We start from the raw sequence: 24,612 nt of genomic DNA on the forward strand, positions 1-24,612 counted from the left end.
CCTGCGCTTAGTTACCCGATGTTTACCCTGGTTACCGGCATCGTTGGTCGCTGGAGAGCGGTCTGTGTGACAGCTCTCCAGCGACCAAACAGCGACGCTGCAGCGATCCGGATCGTTGTCGGTATCGCTGCAGCGTCGCCTAATGTGAAGGGGCCTTTAGGGTAATTTTGGTCAGCCAGCCACTCCTGGGAAGATTCACCACTGCTCCATGTTTTCGCCATTTGTGGATAATGGCTCTCACTGTGGTTCGCTGAAGTCCCAAAGCTTTATGGCTTTATAACATTTTCCAGACTGATGGATTTCAATTACTTTGTTTCTCATTTGTTCCAGAATTTCTTTGGATCGCAGAATGATGTCTAAATTTGAAGGATCTTTTGGTCTGCTTTACTTGATCAGGCAGGTCCTATTTAAGTGATTTCTTGATTGAGAACAGGTGTGGCAGCACTCAGGCCTGGGTGGGGCTAGGGAATGTGAATTCCACTTCACAATGATGTGATAAACCAAAGTTAATTTATTTGTTTGAAGGAGGGAGGGCAATTACTGTAGGTTTGGATTTCTTTTTCTTTGCTTGGCGATATGAAACATTTAAGTGTGACAAACATGGAAAAGAATAGGAAATCCGGAAGAGGACAAACACTCTTTCACACAACTGTATATCCAGCTGTCTATATACGTGTATACTTGTATATCTTCCACAAACAAATAAGTTCCAGCAACAGACATCCAAAATCAGGTTATTGAGTGGACATTAAAAACTTCATTTTATTACAATGCCTTTAAAAACACGCTGTTAAAATAGTGAGTGATGGATTACGCATTTCGAACAAAAGTGTTCTTAATCATAACCATATCTTCCTGTATACACATATATCCAGCTCTCCGTATAGCTGTATACTCGTATATCTGTAGAATGTAAGCCCGCAAAGGCAGGGTCCTCGCCCCTCTGTATCAGTCCGTCATTGTTAGTTTGTTTACTGTATGTGATATTTGTAACTTGTATGTAACCCCTTCTCATGTACAGCACCATGGAATCAATGGTGCTATATAAATAATAATAATAATATCTCTGCCTGTATACACATATATCCAGCTGTCTATATACCAGTATACTCGTATACCTCTACCTGTATACACACATATACAGCTGTCTATGTACACGTATACCTCTGCCTATATACACACATATACAGCTAATAAATAATAATAATAATAATTTTATTTATATAGCGCCAACATATTCCGCAGCGCTTTACAAATTATAGAGGGGACTTGTACAGACAACAGACATTACAGCATAACAGAAATACAGTTCAAAACAGATACCATTAGGAGTGAGGGCCCTGCTCGCAAGCTTACAAACTATGGGGAAAAGGGGAGACACGAGAGGTGGATGGTAGCAATTGCTTTAGTTATTCGGACCAGCTATAGTGTAAGGCTCAGGTGTTCATGTAAAGCTGCATGAACCAGTTATCTGCCTAAGTATGTAGCAGTACAGACACAGAGGGCTATTAACTGCATAAAGTGTATGAGAACATGATGCGAGGAACCTTTTTTTTTTTTTTTTTTATTATAAATAGGCCACACAGGGATCGTTAAGTTAATGCATTGAGGCGGTAGGCCAGTCTGAACAAATGAGTTTTTAGGGCACGCTTAAAACTGTGGGGATTGGGGATTAATCGTATTAACCTAGGTAGTGCATTCCAAAGAATCGGCGCAGCACGTGTAAAGTCTTGGAGACGGGAGTGGGAGGTTCTGATTATTGAGGATGCTAACCTGAGGTCATTAGCGGTGCGGAGGGCACGGGTAGGGTGGTAGACTGATAACAGCTGTCTATATACCCGTATACCTCTGCCTGTATACACATATATCCAGCTGTCTATATACCTTTATACCCGTATCTCTGCCTGTATACACATATATTCAGCTGTCTATATACCGTATATCTTTGCCTGTATACACATATATCCAGCTGTCTATATACCTGTATAGCTCTGCCTGTATACATAAAATTACATGTAAATGAGCAGACTCAGAGACTGGAGGGAGCATACAAGAGTTTAGTGTACGCAGCTTCTATGCAGAGCTATGTGACTCTGTGGTCACAGACTGTAAACTAACCCTGTGTAGCCTGATCCTGCAGCTACTGCCCTGCTACTTGCTGATGTTCTCCGCACCTCTGTTCTTAGTGCTGGAAGGTGCCCACCACCCATGACATGTGAGGAGACCTCTGAGCTCTGAACCTGCAGCTCCACAAGTATCATGTCAGACATGTACAGAACAAACTAAATGTTACAGCGGTAGTCATTCGCCCATTCATATACATCGCAGTACTCTAGGCCATAGATCAGTACAGTACTCCCTGCATCAGTACATCTGCCTGCTTTGTAGCTGGGGAAGGATGGTTGCACTGTGCCGGTGGCACCATGAGTCACTGGGTTTGACCTGTTGTTCTTGGGCTGCGGAGCATTTTTGGCTCCCCTATTGCTGGTGACATCACAGTTGGGTGGTGATGTCATCAGATGGGTGAGGACGTTTGCAGCTGTGGTTCCCTCAGGGAACATTAACATCCTTAGTTGAATCTTTCAGCCAAAGGGAGGGGACGCTGTTAACCCTGCCCTGCCAGGACGGATATTAATGATCGTATCTCCTGACTCTGATCATATTGAATCCGTTACAATCAGAGAAGGTTCACGATGAGGTGCAAGGCACCGGCGCCATTCACCAGGTGAGCGCTGGCAAAAATATGTGGATATTGGATTTCATGTGTGATCAGGAGACACGTGGCGGGTGGCGAGCTCCACGGCCTTGTTTGATTTTATTTGGGGGGCTGAATATTGCTATAAATAGGAGAATCTGAAAAATGTAAACAGACGAGCGGTCCTTATGTTCAGCTCACTCGTGCGGCTCTTGTGTGTGCGCACTTCTCATATGTGCACCCCACCTCACACTTGCTGCTCGTGTGCACTCACAGGCACTTCTCGTGCACGCTTTCTGTGTGCGGTCCCTCACACATGCTCTTTACCCCCATTTAGGTGCTTCTTGCGTGCACTCTCCCCCTCACCTGCACTTCTCGTGCACACTTTATGGATGTTATCGCCTCATGTGCTTCTTGTGCACACTTCATAGATGTTATCATCTCATGTGCTTCTTGTGCACGCTTCTCCTTAGTGCGATTTCCTTCACAAGAGCTTTTTGTGGGCACTCCACCTCATGCGCTCCTCATGCATGCTCCTCCTCACACTTGCACGCTCTTCTTGAGTGCTCTCCCCCTCACATGTGCACGCTCCTCTTGAATGCTCTCCCCTCTGCACGTTCCTTTTGCGTGCTCTCCCCCTCACATGTGCACGCTCCTCTTGAATGCTCTCCCCTCACACGTGCACGCTCCTCTTGAATGCTCTCCCCTCACACGTGCACGCTCCTCTTGCGTGCTCTCCCCCTCACATGTGCACGCTCCTCGAGTGCTCTCCCCAGGGCCGTAACTACAACCCGGGGCACTGCCCCGGGGCCCCAACCACCCAAGGGGCCCCAAACTGATGGTAAAAAATTGTATTTTAATACTTTAATTTCTCATAAAATACCCAGCTCCTATATTCCTGTCAGACAATGTCACCCGGAGGACAGGAGAGACTATCAATGCGTAGCAGGCTTCACTACGTTCCGCACAACCTCTAGCGATTGAAATGTTGAGGGGCCCCACTATGAAGTTTTGCCCCAGGGCCCCGAAGTTTATAGTTACGGCACTGGCTCTTCCCCCTCACACGTGCACGTTCCTCTTGAGTGCTCTCCCCCTCACACGTTCCTCTTGAGTGCTCTCCCCCCTCACACGTGCACGTTCCTCTTGAGTGCTCTCCCCCTCACACGTTCCTCTTGAGTGCTCTCCCCCTCACACGTTCCTCTTGAATGCTCTCCCCTCACACATGCATGCTCCTCTTGAGTGCTCTCCCCCTCACACATGCATGCTCCTCTTGAGTGCTCTCCCCCACACATGCACGCTCCTCTTGAGTGCTCTCCCCCACTCGTGCACGCTCCTCTTGAGTGCTCTCCCCCTCACACGTGCACGTTCCTCTTGAGTGCTCTCCCCCTCATGTGCACGCTCCTCTTGAGTGCTCTCCCCCTCACGTGCACGCTCCTCTTGAGTGCTCTCCCCCTCATGTGCACGCTCCTCTTGAGTGCTCTCCCCCTCACGTGCACGCTCCTCTTGAGTGCTCTCACACATGCATACTCCTCTTGAATGCTCGCACATGTGCACACTCTTCGAGTGCTCTCGCTCCCTCACATGTGCACGCTCCTCTTGAGTGCTCACTCTCCCTCACATGGGCGCTTCTGCTGACACCTTTTCCTTTAAGACTGGTTTTCACTGTTTGTGTTTAGTGGGCACAGATGACAGTGACCCTCCTGGGCAGCCTCAGTGTCTGGCAGCAGGGTGGCCCCCTGCACCCGCTTCCTGACGCCCTTTCTGGATGTGTGGCACAGTTTCCCAGGCTCCTCCATAGAACAGAGCAGATTCCCCCTCGGCTGCCATAGTAACAGGTGGCGGATTCCTGCTAGCTGGCTCTTTATATCTGTTGTGTCAGGAACCTGCAGTGGGGGCTGGGGATCAGAATCACAATGAATAGGGGGGTGGCCCCCACCATCCAGCCCTTCTCCCTGGGGACAGACCACCCTCACCCTTCTTTCCCATCCTACTCAGCTTTTTAACCATTTCCTCTCAGGGGACTCTATTAGCAGGTGCAATGCTAACTAACTACAATGCTAATGCTGGGATCAACGTGAGAGGTGCTCAGTTATATCAGGTATTAGTACTGCGGGGCGGATACTGGGGGTATCGGTACTGTGAGCCTGACACTGGGGGGCATTAGTAATGCGAGGCAGACACTGGAGGCATGGCAACTGTGAGGCAGACATGGTGGCATAGTACTGCGAGGTGGGCATGAGGGGCATGGTACTGCAAGGTGCACACTGGGGGGTATCGGCACTGCTAGGCGAACACTGGGGGGCATGGTACTGCGAGGCAGACACTGGGGGGCATGGTACTGCGAGGCAGACACTGGGGGGCATGGTACTGCGAGGTGGATACTGGGGCGCATGGTACTACGAAGCGGACACTGGGGCGCATGGTACTGCGAGGCGGACACTGAGGCTCATCGGTACTGCGAGGTGGACACTGGGGCACATTGGTACTGCGAGGCGGACACAGAGTCATTGGCATTGAGCGACTGAGAGTATTGGTACAAGCCAGACAGTTGGGGCACTGGTACTGCGAGGTGGATACTGGTGGTATTGGTACAAGGCGGACACTTGGGGCATTGGTACTGTATGGCTGCCACTGGGGGGCACTGGTATTTCGAGGCGGACACTGGGGGTATTGGTACTGCAAGGCATACACTGGGGGTGTCAGTACTACAAGGCAGATTCTGGGAGCATTAGTACTGCGAAGCGGACACTAATAGGTATCAGTACAAGACAGACACTGGGGGTGTGTGGGGGTATTAGTGCCAGGCAGACACTGGGGTATTTTTACTGTGAGCCAGACACCGGAGGTTATCAGTACGAAGTGAACACTTTGGGTGTGCAGTATCGGTACCAGGCGGGCACCGGGGGAGTATCGCTGCGATGCAGACACCGGGGGGTATTGGTAAGAGGAAAACACCAGGGGGTTTTCGGTACCAGTCGGACACCGGTGGGGCTATCAGTAAGAGACAGATATCGGGAGGAGAGGTATCTGTACGAAGGATACACCGGGGGTATAGTTACGAGACATACACCGTAGAAAGAGGTACGATGCGAGCACTACGGGTATCATTACGAGACACACCAAGGGTATTGGTACGAGGCTGACACCGGGGGGAAACGATCTTGGTATGAAGCGGACATCAGTGGGAGAGACAAGGCGGACAGCAGGGAGTATCAGCATGAGATGGACGCTGGGGCAAGAGGTACGAGGCGGACACTAAGGGTATCTGTACGAGACAGACGACAGGGGGTATTGGCATGAGGTGGATACCGAGGGTATCGGTACGAGGCGGACACCGGGGAGTATTGTTACGAAGGGACACCCAGGGGGGTTGAGGTACAAGTCCAACAGCAGGGAGTATCAGTACGAGATGGACACCGGAGGCAGAGGTACGAGGCAGACACTAAAGGGTATTGGTACGAGGTGGACACCAGGGGTATCAGTGCGAGGCAGACACTGGGGGAAAAGGGGTATTGCTATGAAGCAGACACCGGGCAGGAGAGGTGCAAGGTGGACAGCAGGGAGTATCAGTACAAGGCAGACACCAGAGAAAAAGGTACGAGGTGGACAGCAGGGTGTACTGGTACATGGCGGACACTGGGGTGGGGGGTATTGATACGAAACGGACTCAGGGGGCGAGGGGTATGGTACGAAGCAGACACGGGGGAGAGGTACGAGGCAGACAAAGGGAGTATAGGTATGAGACGTACACCTTGGGGAGAGGTACACGACAAACACGGGGTATCGCTGCGAGGGAGGGTATTGGGATAAGGGTATCGCTGAGAGGCAGACACCGGGAGGGAAAAAGGGTATTGCTATGAAGCGGACACCGGAGGTGGGGGGAGAGGTACAAGACAGACAGCAGGGAATATCAGTATGAGAGAAAACACCGGGGGGAGAGGTACTAGGAGGACACTAAGGGTATCGATACGAGGCGAACAGCATGGGGTACTGGTACAAGGAAGACACTGGGGTTGGGGGGTATTGATACGAAGCGGACCCTGGGGGAGGAGAGGTACACGGCAGATGGGGTTATCAGTACAAGGTGAACAGTAGGGGGTATAAATACGGGGAAAACAGCAGGGGGTATCGGTACAAGGCAGACACCAAGGGTATCAGAGCGAGGTGGACACTGCGGGGAGACTTACAAGGCGGACAGCAGGTGGTATCCATACAAGACGGACAGCGGGGGAAAAGAGGTACAAGGCGGACACTAAGGTTATCTGTACGAGGCAGTATCAGTACGAGATGGACATCGGGGGAGAGGTGGACACTAATTATTAATTATTATTACGGGGTGGGTATCGGTACGAGGCGGACACGGGGAATTTGTATTGGTACGAAGCAGACATCGGGGGGGTTCAAGGTGGACAGCAGGGAGTATCAGTATGAGATGGATCCTGGGAGGAGAGGTACAAGGCAGACAATAAGGGTATCTGTACAGGGCAGACAGCAGGGGGTTTCAGGACGAAACACTTTCACCTGTCAGAAGTGTAGACTAGTGGCCCTTTTAGAAGAAAAGGTGCGGGGTCTGGAAGAAAGAATAGCAACTTTGAAACTCATCAAAGAGAATGAAGACTTTCTAGACAGAACAGAAGCATCTCTACTGGTCACAGAAGGTGCAAAAAGTGTCAGAGAACCTCCAAAAGCAGATGAGTGGAAGCATGTGACCAAAAGAAGCAAGAAGACCATGGAGAAATCACCAACCACACAACTGAAGAACCGATATCAAATCTTTGTAGAGGATGAAGATGGCACACCTAAGAATGAAGCAATACCAGCAAGCAAAAAAGAAAAGGGCACACAGCAACAAGTGACAGCAAAAAGTACAGCCAAGAAGCAACGAAGAGTGGTGGTGGTGGGAGACTCACTACTGAGAGGCACCGAAGCAGCCATCTGCAGACCGGACATAACTGCAAGAGAAGTATGCTGCCTTCCAGGTGCGATGATCAAGGATGTGACCGATAGGATACCAAAGCTCTTCAGCTCCAAGGACGTCCACCCATTTCTTCTGATACATGTTGGCACCAATGACACGGCAAGGAAGGACCTACCGACAATCTGCAAGGACTTTGAAGAGTTGGGGAAGAAAGTAAAGGAACTGGATGCACAGGTAGTTTTTTCTTCTATCCTTCCAGTAGACGGGCATGGCACCAGGAGATGGAACAGGATCCTTGATGCAAACAACTGGCTAAGACGATGGTGCAGACAACAAGGATTTGGATTCCTGGACCACGGTGTGAATTACTGGTATGATGGACTCCTCGCCAGAGACGGACTACACCTCAACAAACCTGGGAAACACACATTCGCCAGAAGACTCGCTACACTCATCAGGAGGGCGTTAAACTAGAAGAAGAGGGGACGGGAAGAAAAACATTAGACTCGAACAAAGACGACCCAGGAAAACATACTCAGAAGGGAGGTAAGAACATTTCTAAAACAATCCACAGTGAGGAGATTGGAACAAAACAAAATCCTCTAAACTGCATGCTCGCAAACGCCAGAAGCCTGACAAACAAGATGGAAGAACTAGAAGCAGAAATATCTACAGGTAACTTTGACATAGTGGGAATAACCGAGACATGGTTAGATGAAAGCTATGACTGGGCAGTTAACTTACAGGGTTACAGTCTGTTTAGAAAGGATCGTAAAAATCGGAGAGGAGGAGGGGTTTGTCTCTATGTAAAGTCTTGTCTAAAGTCCACTTTAAGGGAGGATATTAGTGAAGGGAATGAGGATGTCGAGTCCATATGGGTTGAAATTCATGGAGGGAAAAATGGTAACAAAATTCTCATTGGGGTCTGTTACAAACCCCCAAATATAACAGAAAGCATGGAAAGTCTACTTCTAAAGCAGATAGATGAAGCTGCAACCCATAATGAGGTCCTGGTTATGGGGGACTTTAACTACCCGGATATTAACTGGGAAACAGAAACCTGTGAAACCCATAAAGGCAACAGGTTTCTGCTAATAACCAAGAAAAATTATCTTTCACAATTGGTGCAGAATCCAACCAGAGGAGCAGCACTTTTAGACCTAATACTATCTAATAGACCTGACAGAATAACAAATCTGCAGGTGGTTGGGCATTTAGGAAATAGCGACCACAATATTGTGCAGTTTCACCTGTCTTTCACTAGGGGGACTTGTCAGGGAGTCACAAAAACATTGAACTTTAGGAAGGCAAAGTTTGAACAGCTTAGAGATGCCCTTAATCTGGTAGACTGGGACAATATCCTCAGAAATGAGAATACAGATAATAAATGGGAAATGTTTAAGAACATCCTAAATAGGCAGTGTAAGCGGTTTATACCTTGTGGGAATAAAAGGACTAGAAATAGGAAAAACCCAATGTGGCTAAACAAAGAAGTAAGACAGGCAATTAACAGTAAAAAGAAAGCATTTGCACTACTAAAGCAGGATGGCACCATTGAAGCTCTAAAAAACTATAGGGAGAAAAATACTTTATCTAAAAAACTAATTAAAGCTGCCAAAAAGGAAACAGAGAAGCACATTGCTAAGGAGAGTAAAACTAATCCCAAACTGTTCTTCAACTATATCAATAGTAAAAGAATAAAAACTGAAAATGTAGGCCCCTTAAAAAATAGTGAGGAAAGAATGGTTGTAGATGACGAGGAAAAAGCTAACATATTAAACACCTTCTTCTCCACGGTATTCACGGTGGAAAATGAAATGCTAGGTGAAATCCCAAGAAACAATGAAAACCCTATATTAAGGGTCACCAATCTAACCCAAGAAGAGGTGCGAAACCGGCTAAATAAGATTAAAATAGATAAATCTCCGGGTCCGGATGGCATACACCCACGAGTACTAAGAGAACTAAGTAATGTAATAGATAAACCATTATTTCTTATTTTTAGTGACTCTATAGCGACAGGGTCTGTTCCGCAGGACTGGCGCATAGCAAATGTGGTGCCAATATTCAAAAAGGGCTCTAAAAGTGAACCTGGAAATTATAGGCCAGTAAGTCTAACCTCTATTGTTGGTAAAATATTTGAAGGGTTTCTGAGGGATGTTATTCTGGATTATCTCAATGAGAATAACTGTTTAACTCCATATCAGCATGGGTTTATGAGAAATCGCTCCTGTCAAACCAATCTAATCAGTTTTTATGAAGAGGTAAGCTATAGACTGGACCACGGTGAGTCATTGGACGTGGTATATCTCGATTTTTCCAAAGCGTTTGATGCCGTGCCGCACAAGAGGTTGGTACACAAAATGAGAATGCTTGGTCTGGGGGAAAATGTGTGTAAATGGGTTAGTAACTGGCTTAGTGATAGAAAGCAGAGGGTGGTTATAAATGGTATAGTCTCTAACTGGGTCGCTGTGACCAGTGGGGTACCGCAGGGGTCAGTATTGGGACCTGTTCTCTTCAACATATTCATTAATGATCTGGTAGAAGGTTTACACAGTAAAATATCGATATTTGCAGATGATACAAAACTATGTAAAGCAGTTAATACAAGAGAAGATATTATTCTGCTACAGATGGATCTGGATAAGTTGGAAACTTGGGCTGAAAGGTGGCAGATGAGGTTTAACAATGATAAATGTAAGGTTATACACATGGGAAGAAGGAATCAATATTACCATTACACACTGAATGGGAAACCACTGGGTAAATCTGACAGGGAGAAGGACTTGGGGATCCTAGTTAATGATAAACTTACCTGGAGCAGCCAGTGCCAGGCAGCAGCTGCCAAGGCAAACAGGATCATGGGGTGCATTAAAAGAGGTCTGGATACACATGATGAGAGCATTATACTGCCTCTGTACAAACCCCTAGTTAGACCGCACATGGAGTACTGTGTCCAGTTTTGGGCACCGGTGCTCAGGAAGGATATAATGGAACTAGAGAGAGTACAAAGGAGGGCAACAAAATTAATAAAGGGGATGGGAGAACTACAATACCCAGATAGATTAGCGAAATTAGGATTATTTAGTCTAGAAAAAAGACGACTGAGGGGCGATCTAATAACCATGTATAAGTATATAAGGGGACAATACAAATATCTCGCTGAGGATCTGTTTATACCAAGGAAGGTGACGGGCACAAGGGGGCATTCTTTGCGTCTGGAGGAGAGAAGGTTTTTCCACCAACATAGAAGAGGATTCTTTACTGTTAGGGCAGTGAGAATCTGGAATTGCTTGCCTGAGGAGGTGGTGATGGCGAACTCAGTCGAGGGGTTCAAGAGAGGCCTGGATGTCTTCCTGGAGCAGAACAATATTGTATCATACAATTATTAGGTTCTGTAGAAGGACGTAGATCTGGGGATTTATTATGATGGAATATAGGCTGAACTGGATGGACAAATGTCTTTTTTCGGCCTTACTAACTATGTTACTATGTTACTGGGTGGGAGGAGCAGTACAAGGCGGACAGCAGGGAATATTAGTATGAGGCGGACACCAGGGGTATCTGAGCAAAGTGTACACTGAGGGCATGGTATTAGGCTTGCAGCAGACTGGCAGAAGAGAAGTATAGATGTGAGAATGTGGGGTGCCACCCGTGGGCAGACACTGCGCCATTGTGCCATTTTCGGGCTGTTGGGAGATGGCACAATGAAGTTTGTGACCTTTCTGCGGCTGCATACTATTTCCATGAATTAACCCAGTCCTTTCTACATTGTTTTTCTGATGCAGCAGTGAGAGAAGTTCCTCTGCTACCAGTTCTCACTATCTACAATAGCTCTGCTTGTCATCGGTGAATGAGAAGTTTCTCTTTGACATCTGGAAGCTGAAAACCTGCCGACTCGCATTTCTACAGCTGATGACTTGTCACAATTGCATCTAGTTCATCCTCTGAGATACAGAGCCCAGACTGACACATAGAAACGCTGTATGGACAAGAGAGACTTGTGCTATGTTTAGCTCACAAAGCATTGTCTAAACTGGATACAACGGTAACAAACCCTCAGCTGTGACAAGTATTCAGTAAAGACAATGTTTCTGCCTCTGAATGTGAACAAGAATGTTGTAATTCACTGACCGCAAACAGAGATCTGACTAAAGCACGGTGAGCAGAGCTGCCAATCACCTGCTCAGGATTGTCCAGCTTTGATTTCTGTCTCAGCCGCTGCTCGCTTCTCAATTATTACTGCACATAAAGAGTTAATGGCGTCAAACTTAGTTTTGCAGGAACAATGAAGGATTTCAGCTCTTTGAGAGTCATTGCCTGCGGCCTTCACCTAGTAATGCTCGGGCGTGTTCAAACTCAGGAGCCTTGTGGATGGTTTCCAAGCCAGGACTCTCACCTGGGGCAGCGCCGGCGTCGGGAGTGTGGGACTGCAGGAGCAAGCCATGCGGAGGGGGAGAGGGGGCCGCTGCAGCGGGACCTAGGGAGAAGGCACTCGGCAAGCAAGACGTGCAGAGAAAGGGCAGCTGCAGCAGGAGGTGAGGAAAAGAGACTGCGTAAACAAGATGTTCAGAGAAGGGGCAGCTGCAGCAGGAGGTGGGACTGAGCAAGCAAGACATGCAGAAAAGGGGCAGAGGGAGGAGGGACTGAGCATGCAAGAGTGCAGAGGGAGCAGCTGCAGCGGGAGAAGGGACTGAGTAAGGCTACGTTCAGACTAGCGTTGCGCGCCGCTGCGTCGGCGACGCATCGCACGACGCACACAAAAACGCAGCAAAACGCACGCAAAAACGCTGCATTTTGCGACGCGTGCGTCGTTTTTTGCCGAAAATCGGACGCAAGAAAAATGCAACTTGTTGCGTTTTCTTGGTCCGACGCTAGCGGCAAAAAAGACGCAAGTGTTGCAAAACGCAACACACAAAAACGCATGCGTCCCCCATGTTAAACATAGGGGCGCATGACGCGTGCGTCGCCGCTGCGTCGCCCGACGCTAAGGCGACGCACACTAGCAGAACGCTAGTGTGAACGTAGCCTAACGTTCAGACTAGCGTTGTGCGCCGCTGCGTCGGCGACGCAACGCACGCAAAAACGCGGCAAAACGCACGCAAAAACGCTGCGTTTTGCGACGCGTGCGTCGTTTTTTACCGAAAATCGGACGCAAGAAAAATGCAACTTGTTGCGTTTTCTTGGTCCGACGCTAGCGGCAAAAAAGACGCAAGTGTTGCAAAACGCAACACACAAAAACGCATGCGTCCCCCATGTTAAACATAGGGGCGCATGACTCGTGCGTCGCCGCTGCGTCGCCCGACGCTAAGGCGACACACACTAGCAGAACGCTAGTGTGAACGTAGCCTAACGTTCAGACTAGCGTTGTGCGCCGCTGCGTCGGCGACGCAACGCACGCAAAAACGCGGCAAAACGCACGCAAAAACGCTGCGTTTTGCGACGCGTGCGTCGTTTTTTGCCGAAAATCGGACGCAAGAAAAATGCAACTTGTTGCGTTTTCTTGGTCCGACGGTTGTGGCAAAAAAGACGCATTTGTCGCAAAACGCAACAAACAAAAACGCATGCGTCCCCCATGTTGAACATAGGGGCGCATGACGCGTGCGTCGCCGCTGCGTCGCCCGACGCTAACCCAACGCACACTAGCACAACGCTAGTCTGAACATAGCCTAAGTTAGGCTACTTTCACACTAGCGTGGTACGACGCACGTCGCAATGCGTCACTTTGGAGAAAGAACGCATCCTGCAAAGTTGTCTGCAGGATGCGTTTTTTCCCCATAGACTAACATTAGCGACACATTGCAACACGTCGCAACCGTCGTGCGACGGTTGCGTCGTGTTGTGGCGGACCGTCGGAACAAAAAAACATTGCTTGCAACGTTTTTTTGTGCGTCGTGTCCGCCATTTCCCACCGTGCATGCGCGGCCGGAACTCCGCCCCCTCCTCCCCTCAGCTCACAATGGGGCAGCGGATGCGTTGTTATAATGCAAATGCATCCGCTGCCCCCGTTGTGCTGCATTGTCACAGGATGCGTCGGTACGTCGGCTCGACGCACCGCGACGGGCCGACGCTAGTGTGAAAGTAGCCTAAGCAAGACGTGCAGAGAAGGTGCAGCTGCAGCAGGACGTGGGGAGATGGGACTGAGTAAGCAAGACGTGCAAAGATAAGGCAGCTGCAGCGAGACTTAGGGAGAAGGGGCAGCTGTCCTCTGGTTATATAATTCACAGAGGAGGCTTATCGCAATAATTGGTAATGGGGTGTAGTCAGTGTTAAGGAGACACATAATACAGCACGATACTCTGTATAATATATGGGGGGAAGTTATCTCTGTATAATATACATGGGGGGGCGTTTACCTCTGTACAATACACCGCGGGGGGCAGTTATCTCTGTATAATAATAGGGGAGGAGCTTGCAGTTACCTCTGTATAATATACCTGGGATGGTTATCTTTGTATAATTTATGGGGGGTGGTTACCTCTGTATAATATACGAGTGGGGGGGGGGGGATCGGTTAACTCTGTATATCTCTGTTACCTCTCATAAAATTATAATATCAACAAGTTAATTTATTTCAGTTATTCAATAATATACAAAAAGTGAAACTCCTATATTATATAGAGTCATTACAGACAGAGTGATCTATTTCACGTTTATTTCTATTAATGTTAATGATTATGGCTTTAAGCCAATGAAAACCCAAAAGTCTTTATCTCAATAAATTAGAATAATTAACAAAAAAAGCCTGCAAAGGCTTCCTAAGTGTTTAAAAAGGTCCCTTAGTCTGTTTCAGTAGCTCCACAATCATGGGGAAGACTGCTGACTTGCGAGATGTCCACAAGGCAGGGAGGGTAAGCCACAAAAGGTCATTGCTAAATAAGCTGACTGTTCAGAGTTCTGTATCCAAGCATATTAATGGAAAGTTGAGTGGAAGGGAAAAGAAAAAGTGTGGTAGAAAAAGGTACACAAGCAACCAGGATAACCGCAGCCTTGAAAGGATTGCTAAGAAAAGGCCATTCAAAAACTTGGGGAAGATTCACAAGGAGTGGACTGCTGCTGGAGTCATTGCTTCAAGAGCCACCACACACAGACGCATCCAGGACATTATTATTATTTATTATTATAGCACCATTTATTCCATGGCGCTTTACATGTGAGGAGGGGTATACATAATATACCCCTCCATTGGCTACAAGAGTCGCATTCCTTGTGTCAAGCCACTCATGACTAATAGACAACGCCAGAACCATCTTACCTGGGCCAAGGAGAAAACTGGACTGTTGCTCAGTGGTCCAAGGTGTTTTCAGATGAAAGTAAATTTTGCATTTCATTTGGAAATCAAGGTCCCTGAATCTGGAGGAAGAGTGGAGAGGCCACAATCCAAGTTACTTGAGATCTAGTGTGAAGTTTCGACAATCAGTGATGGTTTGGGAGCCATGTCATCTGCTGGTGTAGGTCCACTGTGTTTTATCAAGACCAAAGTCAGCGCAGCCGTCTACCAGGAAATTTTAGATTACTTCATGCTTCCCTCTGCCAACAAGATTTTTGGAGATGGAAATTTCCTTCTCCAGCAGGACTTGTCACCTGTCCACACTGTCAAAAGTACCAATACCTGGTTTACAAACAACAGTATCACTGTGCTTGATTGGCCAGCAAACTCGCCAGACCTTAACCCCCTAGAGAATCTATGGGGTATTGTCAAGAGGAAGATGAGAGATACCAGACCCAACAATGCAGACGTGTTGAAGGCTGCTATCAAAGCAACTTTGGCTTCCATAACCCCTCAGCAGTGCCACAGGCTGATCGCCTCCATGCCACGTTGTGTTGATGCAGTAATTGATGCAAAAGGAGCCCCGACCAAGTATTGAGTGCATTTACTGAACATACATTTCAGTAGGCCAACATTTCGTTTTTTAAAATCAGTTTTCAAGCTGGTGCTATAAAGTATTCTAATTTACTGGTATAATGACTGGGCTGTAAGCCATAATCATCAACATTAACAGAAATAAACACTTGAAATAGATCACTCTGTAATGACTCTATATAATATGTTTCACTTTTTGTTTTGAAGAACTGAAATAAATTTACTTTTTGATGATATTCTAATTTTGTGAGAAGCTCCTGTAAACAGGGGAGGGGGCGATTACCTCTGTATAATATACGGGGGGGCGGTTACCTCTGTATAATATACAGGTGTGATTACCTCTGTATAACATACCGGGGACAGTTATCTCTGTATAATATACGGAGGTGGTTACCTTGGTATAATATACAGGGCGTGGTTACCTCTCTATAACATACAGGAGGTGGTTATCTCTGTATAATATACGGGGCGGTTATCTTTGCATAATACATGCCCTATTTCTGACTCTTGGCTGCAGAGCTGACACTCTAATTCTGCACGTCGCCCTAGATGCAGACACTGCGTATTCTTAACTGGCCTAGGGACAAAATCATGGAGAGAATATGATGGCCATAAGGTTCAATGTAAATGTTCTGCGCCTCAGTTTTCTAAGTGTTGCTTTTACCTGAGAAGCTCTGCAGCCTGGACTTATTGTTTTGAGTCACCCAACCAAGCTGAATAGTATGTTAATGGACCCCTTGGGGGTCTGCTGGGGAAGGGGGGTGGTAGATGAACTCCTGCCACTTCCTGACCCCGGGAACACGCTGTTGCTGATATCATCACTGTTAATATGCAGCCACTCTACCTATAGTGTATACATGGCACCCACATATACAGTGATGGGCTGGAGAAGCTGGCTGGAATGAAAAAGTGCCCCCTATAATCAGTAACTAGGAGCACTGTGATCGCTGGGTGTTGTGGACCAGTCTTTTGTGCTGTTCTCTAAGTATCCGTCACAGCGTGTCAGCGGGCTGGACTTCGGGCTTCTCTGTGTCTTGGGAACAGGGTTCTGTTACATCACCCAGTTCAGGTCCAGTTTGGTGTGTGATGAGCAGACGTTGCCATCCCATCTGACAATCCGTCCCATCTGACCATCCATCCCATCTGACCATCCGTCCCACCTGACCATCCGTCCCATCTGACCATTCGTCCAATCCGACCATCCGTCCCATCCGACCTTCCGTCCCAGCCGACCATCTGTGCCATCCGACTATCCGTCCCATCTGACCATCCGTGCCATCGGACCATCCATGCCATCCGTCCCATCTGACCAAGCTGACCATCCGACCATCCTTCCCATCTGACCATCTGTCCCATCTTGCCATCTGACCATCAGTCCTATCCAGCCATCTGTCCAATCCTTTCCATCCTACATCTGTCCCATCCGTTCCATCCTACATCTGTCCCATCCGTTCCATCCTACATCTGTCCCATCCTTTCCATCAGGCCATCTGAAAGTCTGTCCCATTCGCTCTCTTCACATGCTGCCATATTGTGTTTGAGAAGAAGGGGCTTTCTCTTGCCGCCATCTGTTCGTAGGTCTTGTGATTTGCTGTTTGGCACATGGCCACCCTCCATAATGTGTACCCCTGATGAGACAATGACATCGCAGCTTCCAGAAGACCTTTGTGTTACAATCTGAAGCATGTCGTCTCACTAAGGGGTTAACACCTGGGCTGTCAGATGCCAGAGTTATGCCGCAGCTGAGTCTGGATCCCGTCTAGAAACCGCACTCATTTCCGTTATATCTGTGGATCCGAGCCGTCACATGTGCTTCGCACACAGCGCCACGACTGATGGCTGCACCGCAATATGGTGGTGACACCTCAAAGTGAATGTGACACGCTCCACACAAGGGGCCACGCCACAGTCAGGTGCAGCCACAGAGATGGAAACCAACTGTGAACGGGCTGCCAGATGCCTTAGGAGCACCCATCCAGCCACTGCTGTGCACAGGTTTCTGTTTGCATCAGAGCTACTAGTCATTCTCTGTTATCAGCTAGGTCAGGCATGTTAGAGGCTGTGTGCAGATATATGTGCAGGGTGTAGCTATAGTTATGGCCGAATGTGTTGGCACCCTTGAAATTGTTGCAGAAAGTTAATTATTTCTTCCAGTATGTTATTGGAATTCCCCATGTTTTGTTATTCCAATACACACAGGAAGTAAACATGTGTAAAAAAAAAAAAGCGTTAAAGAAAAATGCAATTGGACATAATGTCACATAAAATCCCAAAATGCGCCCGACAAAATTATTAACTCCCTCATATTAATATTTGCTTGCACACCCTTTGGAATAAATAACTGCAATCAATCGCTTCCTATAACCATCCACAAGCTTCATACTCCTCTCAGCTTGTATCTTGGACGTCTCTTACAAACTTCTTCAGGTCTCTCATATGTGAAGGCGCCTTCTCCCAACAGCAATTGTAATATCTCTCCACAGATGATCAATGGGATTTAGACTCGGATTCATTGCTGCCAATTCACAACTCTCCAGTGCTTTGTTTCCATTCATTTCTGAGGGCTTCTTGAAGTATGTTTGGGGTCATTGTACTGCTGGAAGACCCATGACCTAGGAAGCAAGCCCAGCTTTCTGACACTGGGCACTACATTGCCACCCAAAATCCTTTGGGAATCTTCATATTTCATGATGCCTTACACACAGTCAAAGCACCCTGGGCCAAAGGCAGCAAAACATCCCCAAAACATCTGTGACCCTCTATCATGTCTGACTGTAGGTATTGTGTTATTTCTTTGTAGGCTTCATTCCATTTTCAGTAAACAGTACAATGATGTGCTTTACTAAAAACTTCTATCTTGGTCTCATCTTCCCACCAAACACTTTCTCAGGAGGATTTTGGTTACTCACTTACATTTTTGCAAGCTGCGGTCTAGATTTTTTATGTCTCTGGCAGCAGTGGGGTCCTCTTGGGTCTCCGACATTTCATTCACATGTGGATGGATAATTGGCGCTGATACTGATGAACCCTGAGCTTGCAGGACAGCTTGAATTTCTTTGGACCTTGATTGGGCTTATCCACCATCCGGACTATCCTGCTCAGGGCCGCCATCAGGGCATTACTGCCCTTACTACTGTATGGGGCCCTGTGAGCAGAAGCAAAAAGGGGGCCCGGACGCGCTGGCAGCCCGGGCCCTCTTCTCTTGCTTCTGCTTTTCGGGTTCCCAGGTGCAATAGTTCAGGGCTGCTGCAAGCCGGATACATAACAACACTGCAGTGATTTAAAGATACAACTACAGTGTTATTAATGCATGCGGTGGCCAGAAATCCATTCTGTACCTTTAAGCTGCAGTAGCAGTCCCGAGTGCATCATGGTCCTGACGCCGGTTATGTGACACGCGGCATGCTTTTCTTCATTCAGGAGCAGAGCGCCATGCCACGTTTGTGGGAGAAAGGAGAAACTGAAGTTGGCAGGCAGGCAGTGTGTGAGGACTTGGAAGAGGCTGCAGAGGGAAGTGAGGAGATGGGAGGCTGTTGAGGTGAGTGAGGAGATGGGAGGCTATTGAGGTGAGTGAGGAGATGGGAGGCTGCTGAGGTGAGTGAGGGGAGGGGAGGCTGTTGAGGGGAGTCTGCATCCGGCAGGGTGAAGCTGTTGAGAGGAGGCTGCTGAGGGAATTCAGGCAAGGGGAGTCTGCATCCAGCAGGGGGAGGCTGCTTACGGGAGTGAGAGGCTGCTGAGTTGAGTCTGCGTCCAACAGGGTGTGGCTGAGGAGGCGGGGGGAGGACGACCAGAGCTAGTCAACGAGGAGCGACGACGCAGATTGCGTTTTAAGGGTAAGTTCAAACAGGACGTTTTTGCTGCGTATTTTTTTTCTGCAGCAAAACCTGATCATCTTGGCAGGAAAAAAGCTGCGTCAAAAACGCAGGTTTAGGTGCGTTTTTGTTGCTTTTTTTGTTGTGTATTCGGTGTATTTTTTTTTTCTTTGTTCAGGCTAATGTCCTTGGATTTTGAGCAGCAAAAACGCAGCAAATAATGTTACCTGCTTTTTTTCCTGCGTTTTTGCTGCATTTTTTTCAACACCCATTCAAGTCAATGGGTGAAAAAACGCAGCAAAAACGCTGAAAGAAGTGACATGCTCTATGTCAAAAAAACGCAGTAAAGCACAAAATACTGATCAAACAAAAAACCAATGTGTGTGCATGAGATTTCTGAAATCTCATAGGCTTTGCTGGTATTGTAAAAAGCAGCTGAAAATTAGCATAAAAAAGCAGCAAAAATACGCAGCAAAAACGTCCTGTGTGAACTTACCCTAAAAGGGTGCCAACCTCTGCGGACAAGTAGGAACAAGAATAGTTGACAAATAGGGTGATCCCCCTTTATACTTGACTACTTGATATTTTTTTCTATTTTCACTTTTTGAGTTCTCATGTTTTGGGGTGTATTTACAGTATATTCTAGAATTTATAGGACTTTAATAAATACCAATAAAGAGATTTTTTGGTAGTGTATAATCGGTGAATATACGTATATGCAATAATATACACTGTTTACATTTATTAACCCCTTAACACCCAATGACGTGCAGTGTCTGTCATTGGATGCCTTCCCCTATTTGGTTCGGGCTTTGGCAATGAGCCCACACTTTTTCCGGCACGTGACAGCTGATCTGATCAGCTATCATGTGCCCCTAACAGACGCCAGTGTCACATGACTGTGGGTCACCGATGGGTTGGCATGACAACCCGGGGTCTGCAGCAGACCCCTGTGGTTGTCATTGCCACTCTGCGATGAGCGTCACCCAGGGCTGCCACTAGAAATTTAAGGGCCCCATACTGGCAAAATTTCCGGGGCCCCCTTGAGACTCCACCCAGGCTCCACCCCAGCCCCGCCTCCACGCTCCACCCCTCAAACTATCCACAGTCCCACCACTCTTTCTTGGAAAAACTCCACTTCTCACCTATCACACATTAACAGTTCCCATCACCAGATCACACACATAACCGGCAGCTTTTGTTTTGGCCAAAAGATTTTTTAAGCCACCAAAATGACAAGGTAGACACTTTTGGCCGGGCCCTACTCTACTGTAACCTATTAAATATTTGTTAAAATATGCAATACAATTTAGGTATATTTTTATTTTTCAATTTTTAAAATGACCTATAATACCACATACAAGGAACAAATACCACAGCACCATGACCAGACACCATATCACCACAGTGACCTATAATACTATCTACAAGGCACAAATACCGCCACACCATGACCAGATGACATATTACCACCACAGTGATCGAATAATATCAAATACAAGGAACAAATACCACAACATCATGACCAGACCACATATTACCACCACATAGTGACTGAATACTACAATACTGATCAATAATAAAAAAAAAAAAACACAATACTATCACCATCAGTGCCATTATACACAGGAGATCTGTACTTAGTATGCAGTGTCTGTGTACAGGTAATACAGTGATCACCAGTGACATTATACACAGGAGCTCTGTATATAGTGTATAGGTAATCCAGTGATCACTGGTGACATTATACACAGGACCTCTGTATATAGTATACAGTGTATAGTGTCAGTGTATAGGTAACACACTGACTCACCAGTGACGTCTCTAGGTGAAGTCCTTCATCTTTCATCCAGCACAGACCGCCATCACTTCATCCAGCCAGGACTCGTCTCTGCAGGAAATAACACCGTTCTCTCGAGTTCCACTTGCAGAACACATTACTTAATTTTCCCAACTTCTACATTACACCACATGAAGAAGGCGACATAGTATCACTCTACACAGTAATAGGACGGCCCCCCGCATTTAGAACAGTATACTCAAAAAATAAATACATCACTGCAGTAATAATATCCCTTAATTAGCCCCTATGGTAATAATATTCGCCATCCTAGCCCCCGTGTGTCTCATTCCTGGCGTCAGCCATATGTTCTCCCATCCTGCCCTAATGAGTATCCATCCTGCCCCATATGATCTCCCCATCCTGCCCCATCTGTCTCCATCGTATCCATCCTGCCCCATGATCCTGCCCCATCTGTCTCCAATTCTGCCTCCAGTGTCTCCAATCATGCCCGTATCACCATTCTGCCCCGTCTCCAGTCATGCCCCCTGTGCCTCAATTTTGCCCCATCTGTCTCCAGTCATGCCCCAGTGTTTCCAGTCATGCCGCCATGTCTGTCATCCTGCCCCCCGTTTCTCCATTCTGCCCCTGTGTCCAGCAATCTGCCCCTGTGTCCAGCAATCTGCCCCTGTGTCCAGCAATCTGCCCCTGTGTCCAGCAATCTGCCCCTGTGTCCATCAATCTGCCCCTGTGTCCATCAATCTGCCCCTGTGTCCATCAATCTGCCCCTGTGTCCATCAATCTGCCCCTGTGTCCATCAATCTGCCCCTGTGTCCATCAATCTGCCCCTGTGTCCATCAATCTGCCCCTGTGTCCATCAATCTGCCCCTGTGTCCATCAATCTGCCCCTGTGTCCAGCAATCTGCCCCTGTGTCCAGCAATCTGCCCCTGTGTCCAGCAATCTGCCCCTGTCCAGCAATCTGCCCGTGCCCAGCTTTCTGCCCGTGCGCAGCTTTCTGCCCCTGTGCCCAGCTTTCTGCCCCCCCTGTGCCCAGCTTTCTGCCCTCGTGTCCAGCGTTCTGACCCTGTGCGCAGCTTTCTGCCCCTGTGTCCAGCTTTCTGCCCCTGTGTCCAGCTTTCTGCCCCTGTGTCCAGCTTTCTGCCCCTGTGTCCAGCTTTCTGCCCCTGTCCAGCTTTCTGCCCCTGTGTCCAGCTTTCTGCCCCTGTGTCCAGCTTTCTGCCCCTGTGTCCAGCTTTCTGCCCCTGTGTCCAGCTTTCTGCCCCTGTGTCCAGCTTTCTGCCCCTGTGTCCAGCTTTCTGCCCCTGTGTCCAGCTTTCTGCCCCTGTGTCCAGCTTTCTGCCCCTGTGTCCAGCTTTCTGCCCCTGTGTCCAGCTTTCTGCCCCTGTGTCCAGCTTTCTGCCCCCCCCCCCCGGTGTCCAGCCTTACTGCCCTGGGCCCCCCCCCCCCCCCCCGGATCGCCGCTCTCAATTAAAAAAAAAACAAGTTCTGCTTACCTGCCGCGCTCCTGCTCTCTCCACGCAGCTGAAGCGTGCACTCGCCGGCGACTGACAATGACGTCAGACGCCGGCGACCTGCACACTGCGGCTGGCGGCTGTTAACTATTGACGTGCGGGCCAGCACATCAATAGCGTTAAACAGCTGCAGCGCCCGTCGCCGATAAGGGCCCGGTTCAGGCTGCGGCTGCCGGTATGAGCCCCATACGCCAGTCACGGCTGCAATGCCCTGATGGCGGCCCTGGCGTCACCCAGTGGTCAGCACTCATAGCAAATGAGAATTTCTGCTACATAGAGCAAAGCTGCAGTCCTGCTATGTGTAGCAGAGGAGATCGGATGATCGCAGCTTTTAGTCTTCCATGGAAACTATTGAAGCTATTAAAATGTGAAAAAAATGTTTGTTTGTTTTATTTTTAAATAAAAGTTTAAATCACCCCCCCCATTCGCCCCATTCAAAATAAAACAATAGAAACATTAAAATAAAATTACACATATTTGGTATCGCCGCGTTGAGAATCGCCTGATCTATCAATATATAAAAAGTAAACGGCGTAATGCGAAAATCAAAACCGGCAGAATTACTTTTTTTTGCAAGATTGCATTAAAATGCAATAATGGACGATAAAAAGATTATATCTACACCAAGATGGTATCAATAAAAACATCAGATTGGCATGCAAAAACAAGCCCTCGCCCGGCCCCAGATCACGAAAAATGGAGACGCTACGGGCCTCGAAAAATGGCAACTTGTTTTATTTTCTCTTCTGACAAACTTTGGATTTTTTTTCACCACTTAAATAAAAAAGAACCTATAGTATACATGTTAGGTATCTACAAACTCGTAATGACCTGGAGAATCATAATGGCATGTCAGTTTTAGCATTTGGTGTACATGGTAAAAAAAAAACCCAAAAAACAATTATATAATTCCACGTTTTTTGCAATTTTATCGCACTTTGAATTTTTTTCCCCATTTTCCAGTACACTATTTGGTTAAACCTATCATGTCATTAAAAAGTACAACTCGTCCCACAAAAAACAAGCCCTCACATGGCCATACTGATGGAAAAATAAAAAGTGGGTATATATGATTGGTAAACAACTTTTTTTTTATTATTATGGCAGTATAATTATTGGAAGGGGGAAATTGGTCTGCACTCGCACTGCAGTGCATGGACTGGGCGCTGATCTCCCCTCCCGCAACCTCATCCTTATCATATTGCCCACACCTGCTACTTGCCACAGGTGACTCTGAACAAGCATCACATGCTTCAAGCAAAGGGTATATCCACAATTTTGGAAAAATGTCAACAATTTTGTCTAGCTCATTCTTAGGGGTTTTGTGTGAAATTATGTCCAATTTGCTATTTTTTCTCTTTTTTTTTTTTTTGTCATGATTGTACATGTGTACATTATCGGCTCAGCGTCCCTTCCCTCTGGTGTGTGGCGCTAGTGACGCTCCGATTCCCTCAATCTGAACTGCGGAAGTAATGAGCCGCTGACCTGTCGCCCCTCGTATCACAACAGCCCTGACCCCAGAAATGATAGGATTACATACATTGCTCAGCAGACGAAATCACACAGGAGAGGATTAGATACATGGCTCAGCAGACGTATCAAACAGGATAGGATTAGATACAGGGCTCAGCACGCATAGTGTGCATGGGATTTTTCAAAATCTCATCCACTATGCTGTAACATCTGGCCGCTGCGTCCAACCCACAGCGTTCCTGACCATGGGAACATACCCTTAGAGCAGAGGTCCCCAACTCCAGTCCTCAAGGCCCACCAACAGGTCATGTTTTCAGGATTTCCTTTGGATTGCACAGGTGATGCAATTATTACCTGGGCAAAACTAAGGAAATCCTGAAAACATGACATGTTGGTGGGCCTTGAGGACTGGAGTTGGGGACCTCTGCCTTAGAGGATTAGATACACGATCAGCAGACGGTATCACACAGGATAGGATTAGTTACAAATGATGTTCCCTTTCACTTTCTTTCTTGCCCACAACAGCCAATCGGAGAG

General features: G+C 47.5%; 1 protein-coding gene across 5 annotated transcripts in view; it reads left to right on the forward strand.

Annotated features, from left to right (window-relative positions):
• The window catches only part of STON2 (stonin 2), a 189,844-nt gene that overhangs the window by 151,182 nt on the left and 14,050 nt on the right, over nt 1-24,612 (forward strand). Inside the window, exon 1 of one of the 5 annotated variants that reach the window (XM_069735739.1) lies at nt 2,589-2,725. The exons of 2 other annotated variants lie outside the window; for them this stretch is intronic. Coding sequence is in view for 1 of the 3 variants with exons in the window: in XM_069735737.1 (XP_069591838.1) it covers nt 12,179-12,209 (31 nt within the window). In the remaining 2 variants the exon portion in view is untranslated. Of the gene's footprint in view, nt 1-2,588; nt 2,726-11,967; nt 12,210-24,612 lie in introns of those variants that run through there. 2 more of the 5 variants (XM_069735741.1, XM_069735737.1) reach the window with 2 other exon arrangements.

Source organism: Ranitomeya imitator, chromosome 1 (assembly GCF_032444005.1).
Source record: "Ranitomeya imitator isolate aRanImi1 chromosome 1, aRanImi1.pri, whole genome shotgun sequence".
Lineage (NCBI taxonomy): Eukaryota > Metazoa > Chordata > Amphibia > Anura > Dendrobatidae > Ranitomeya > Ranitomeya imitator.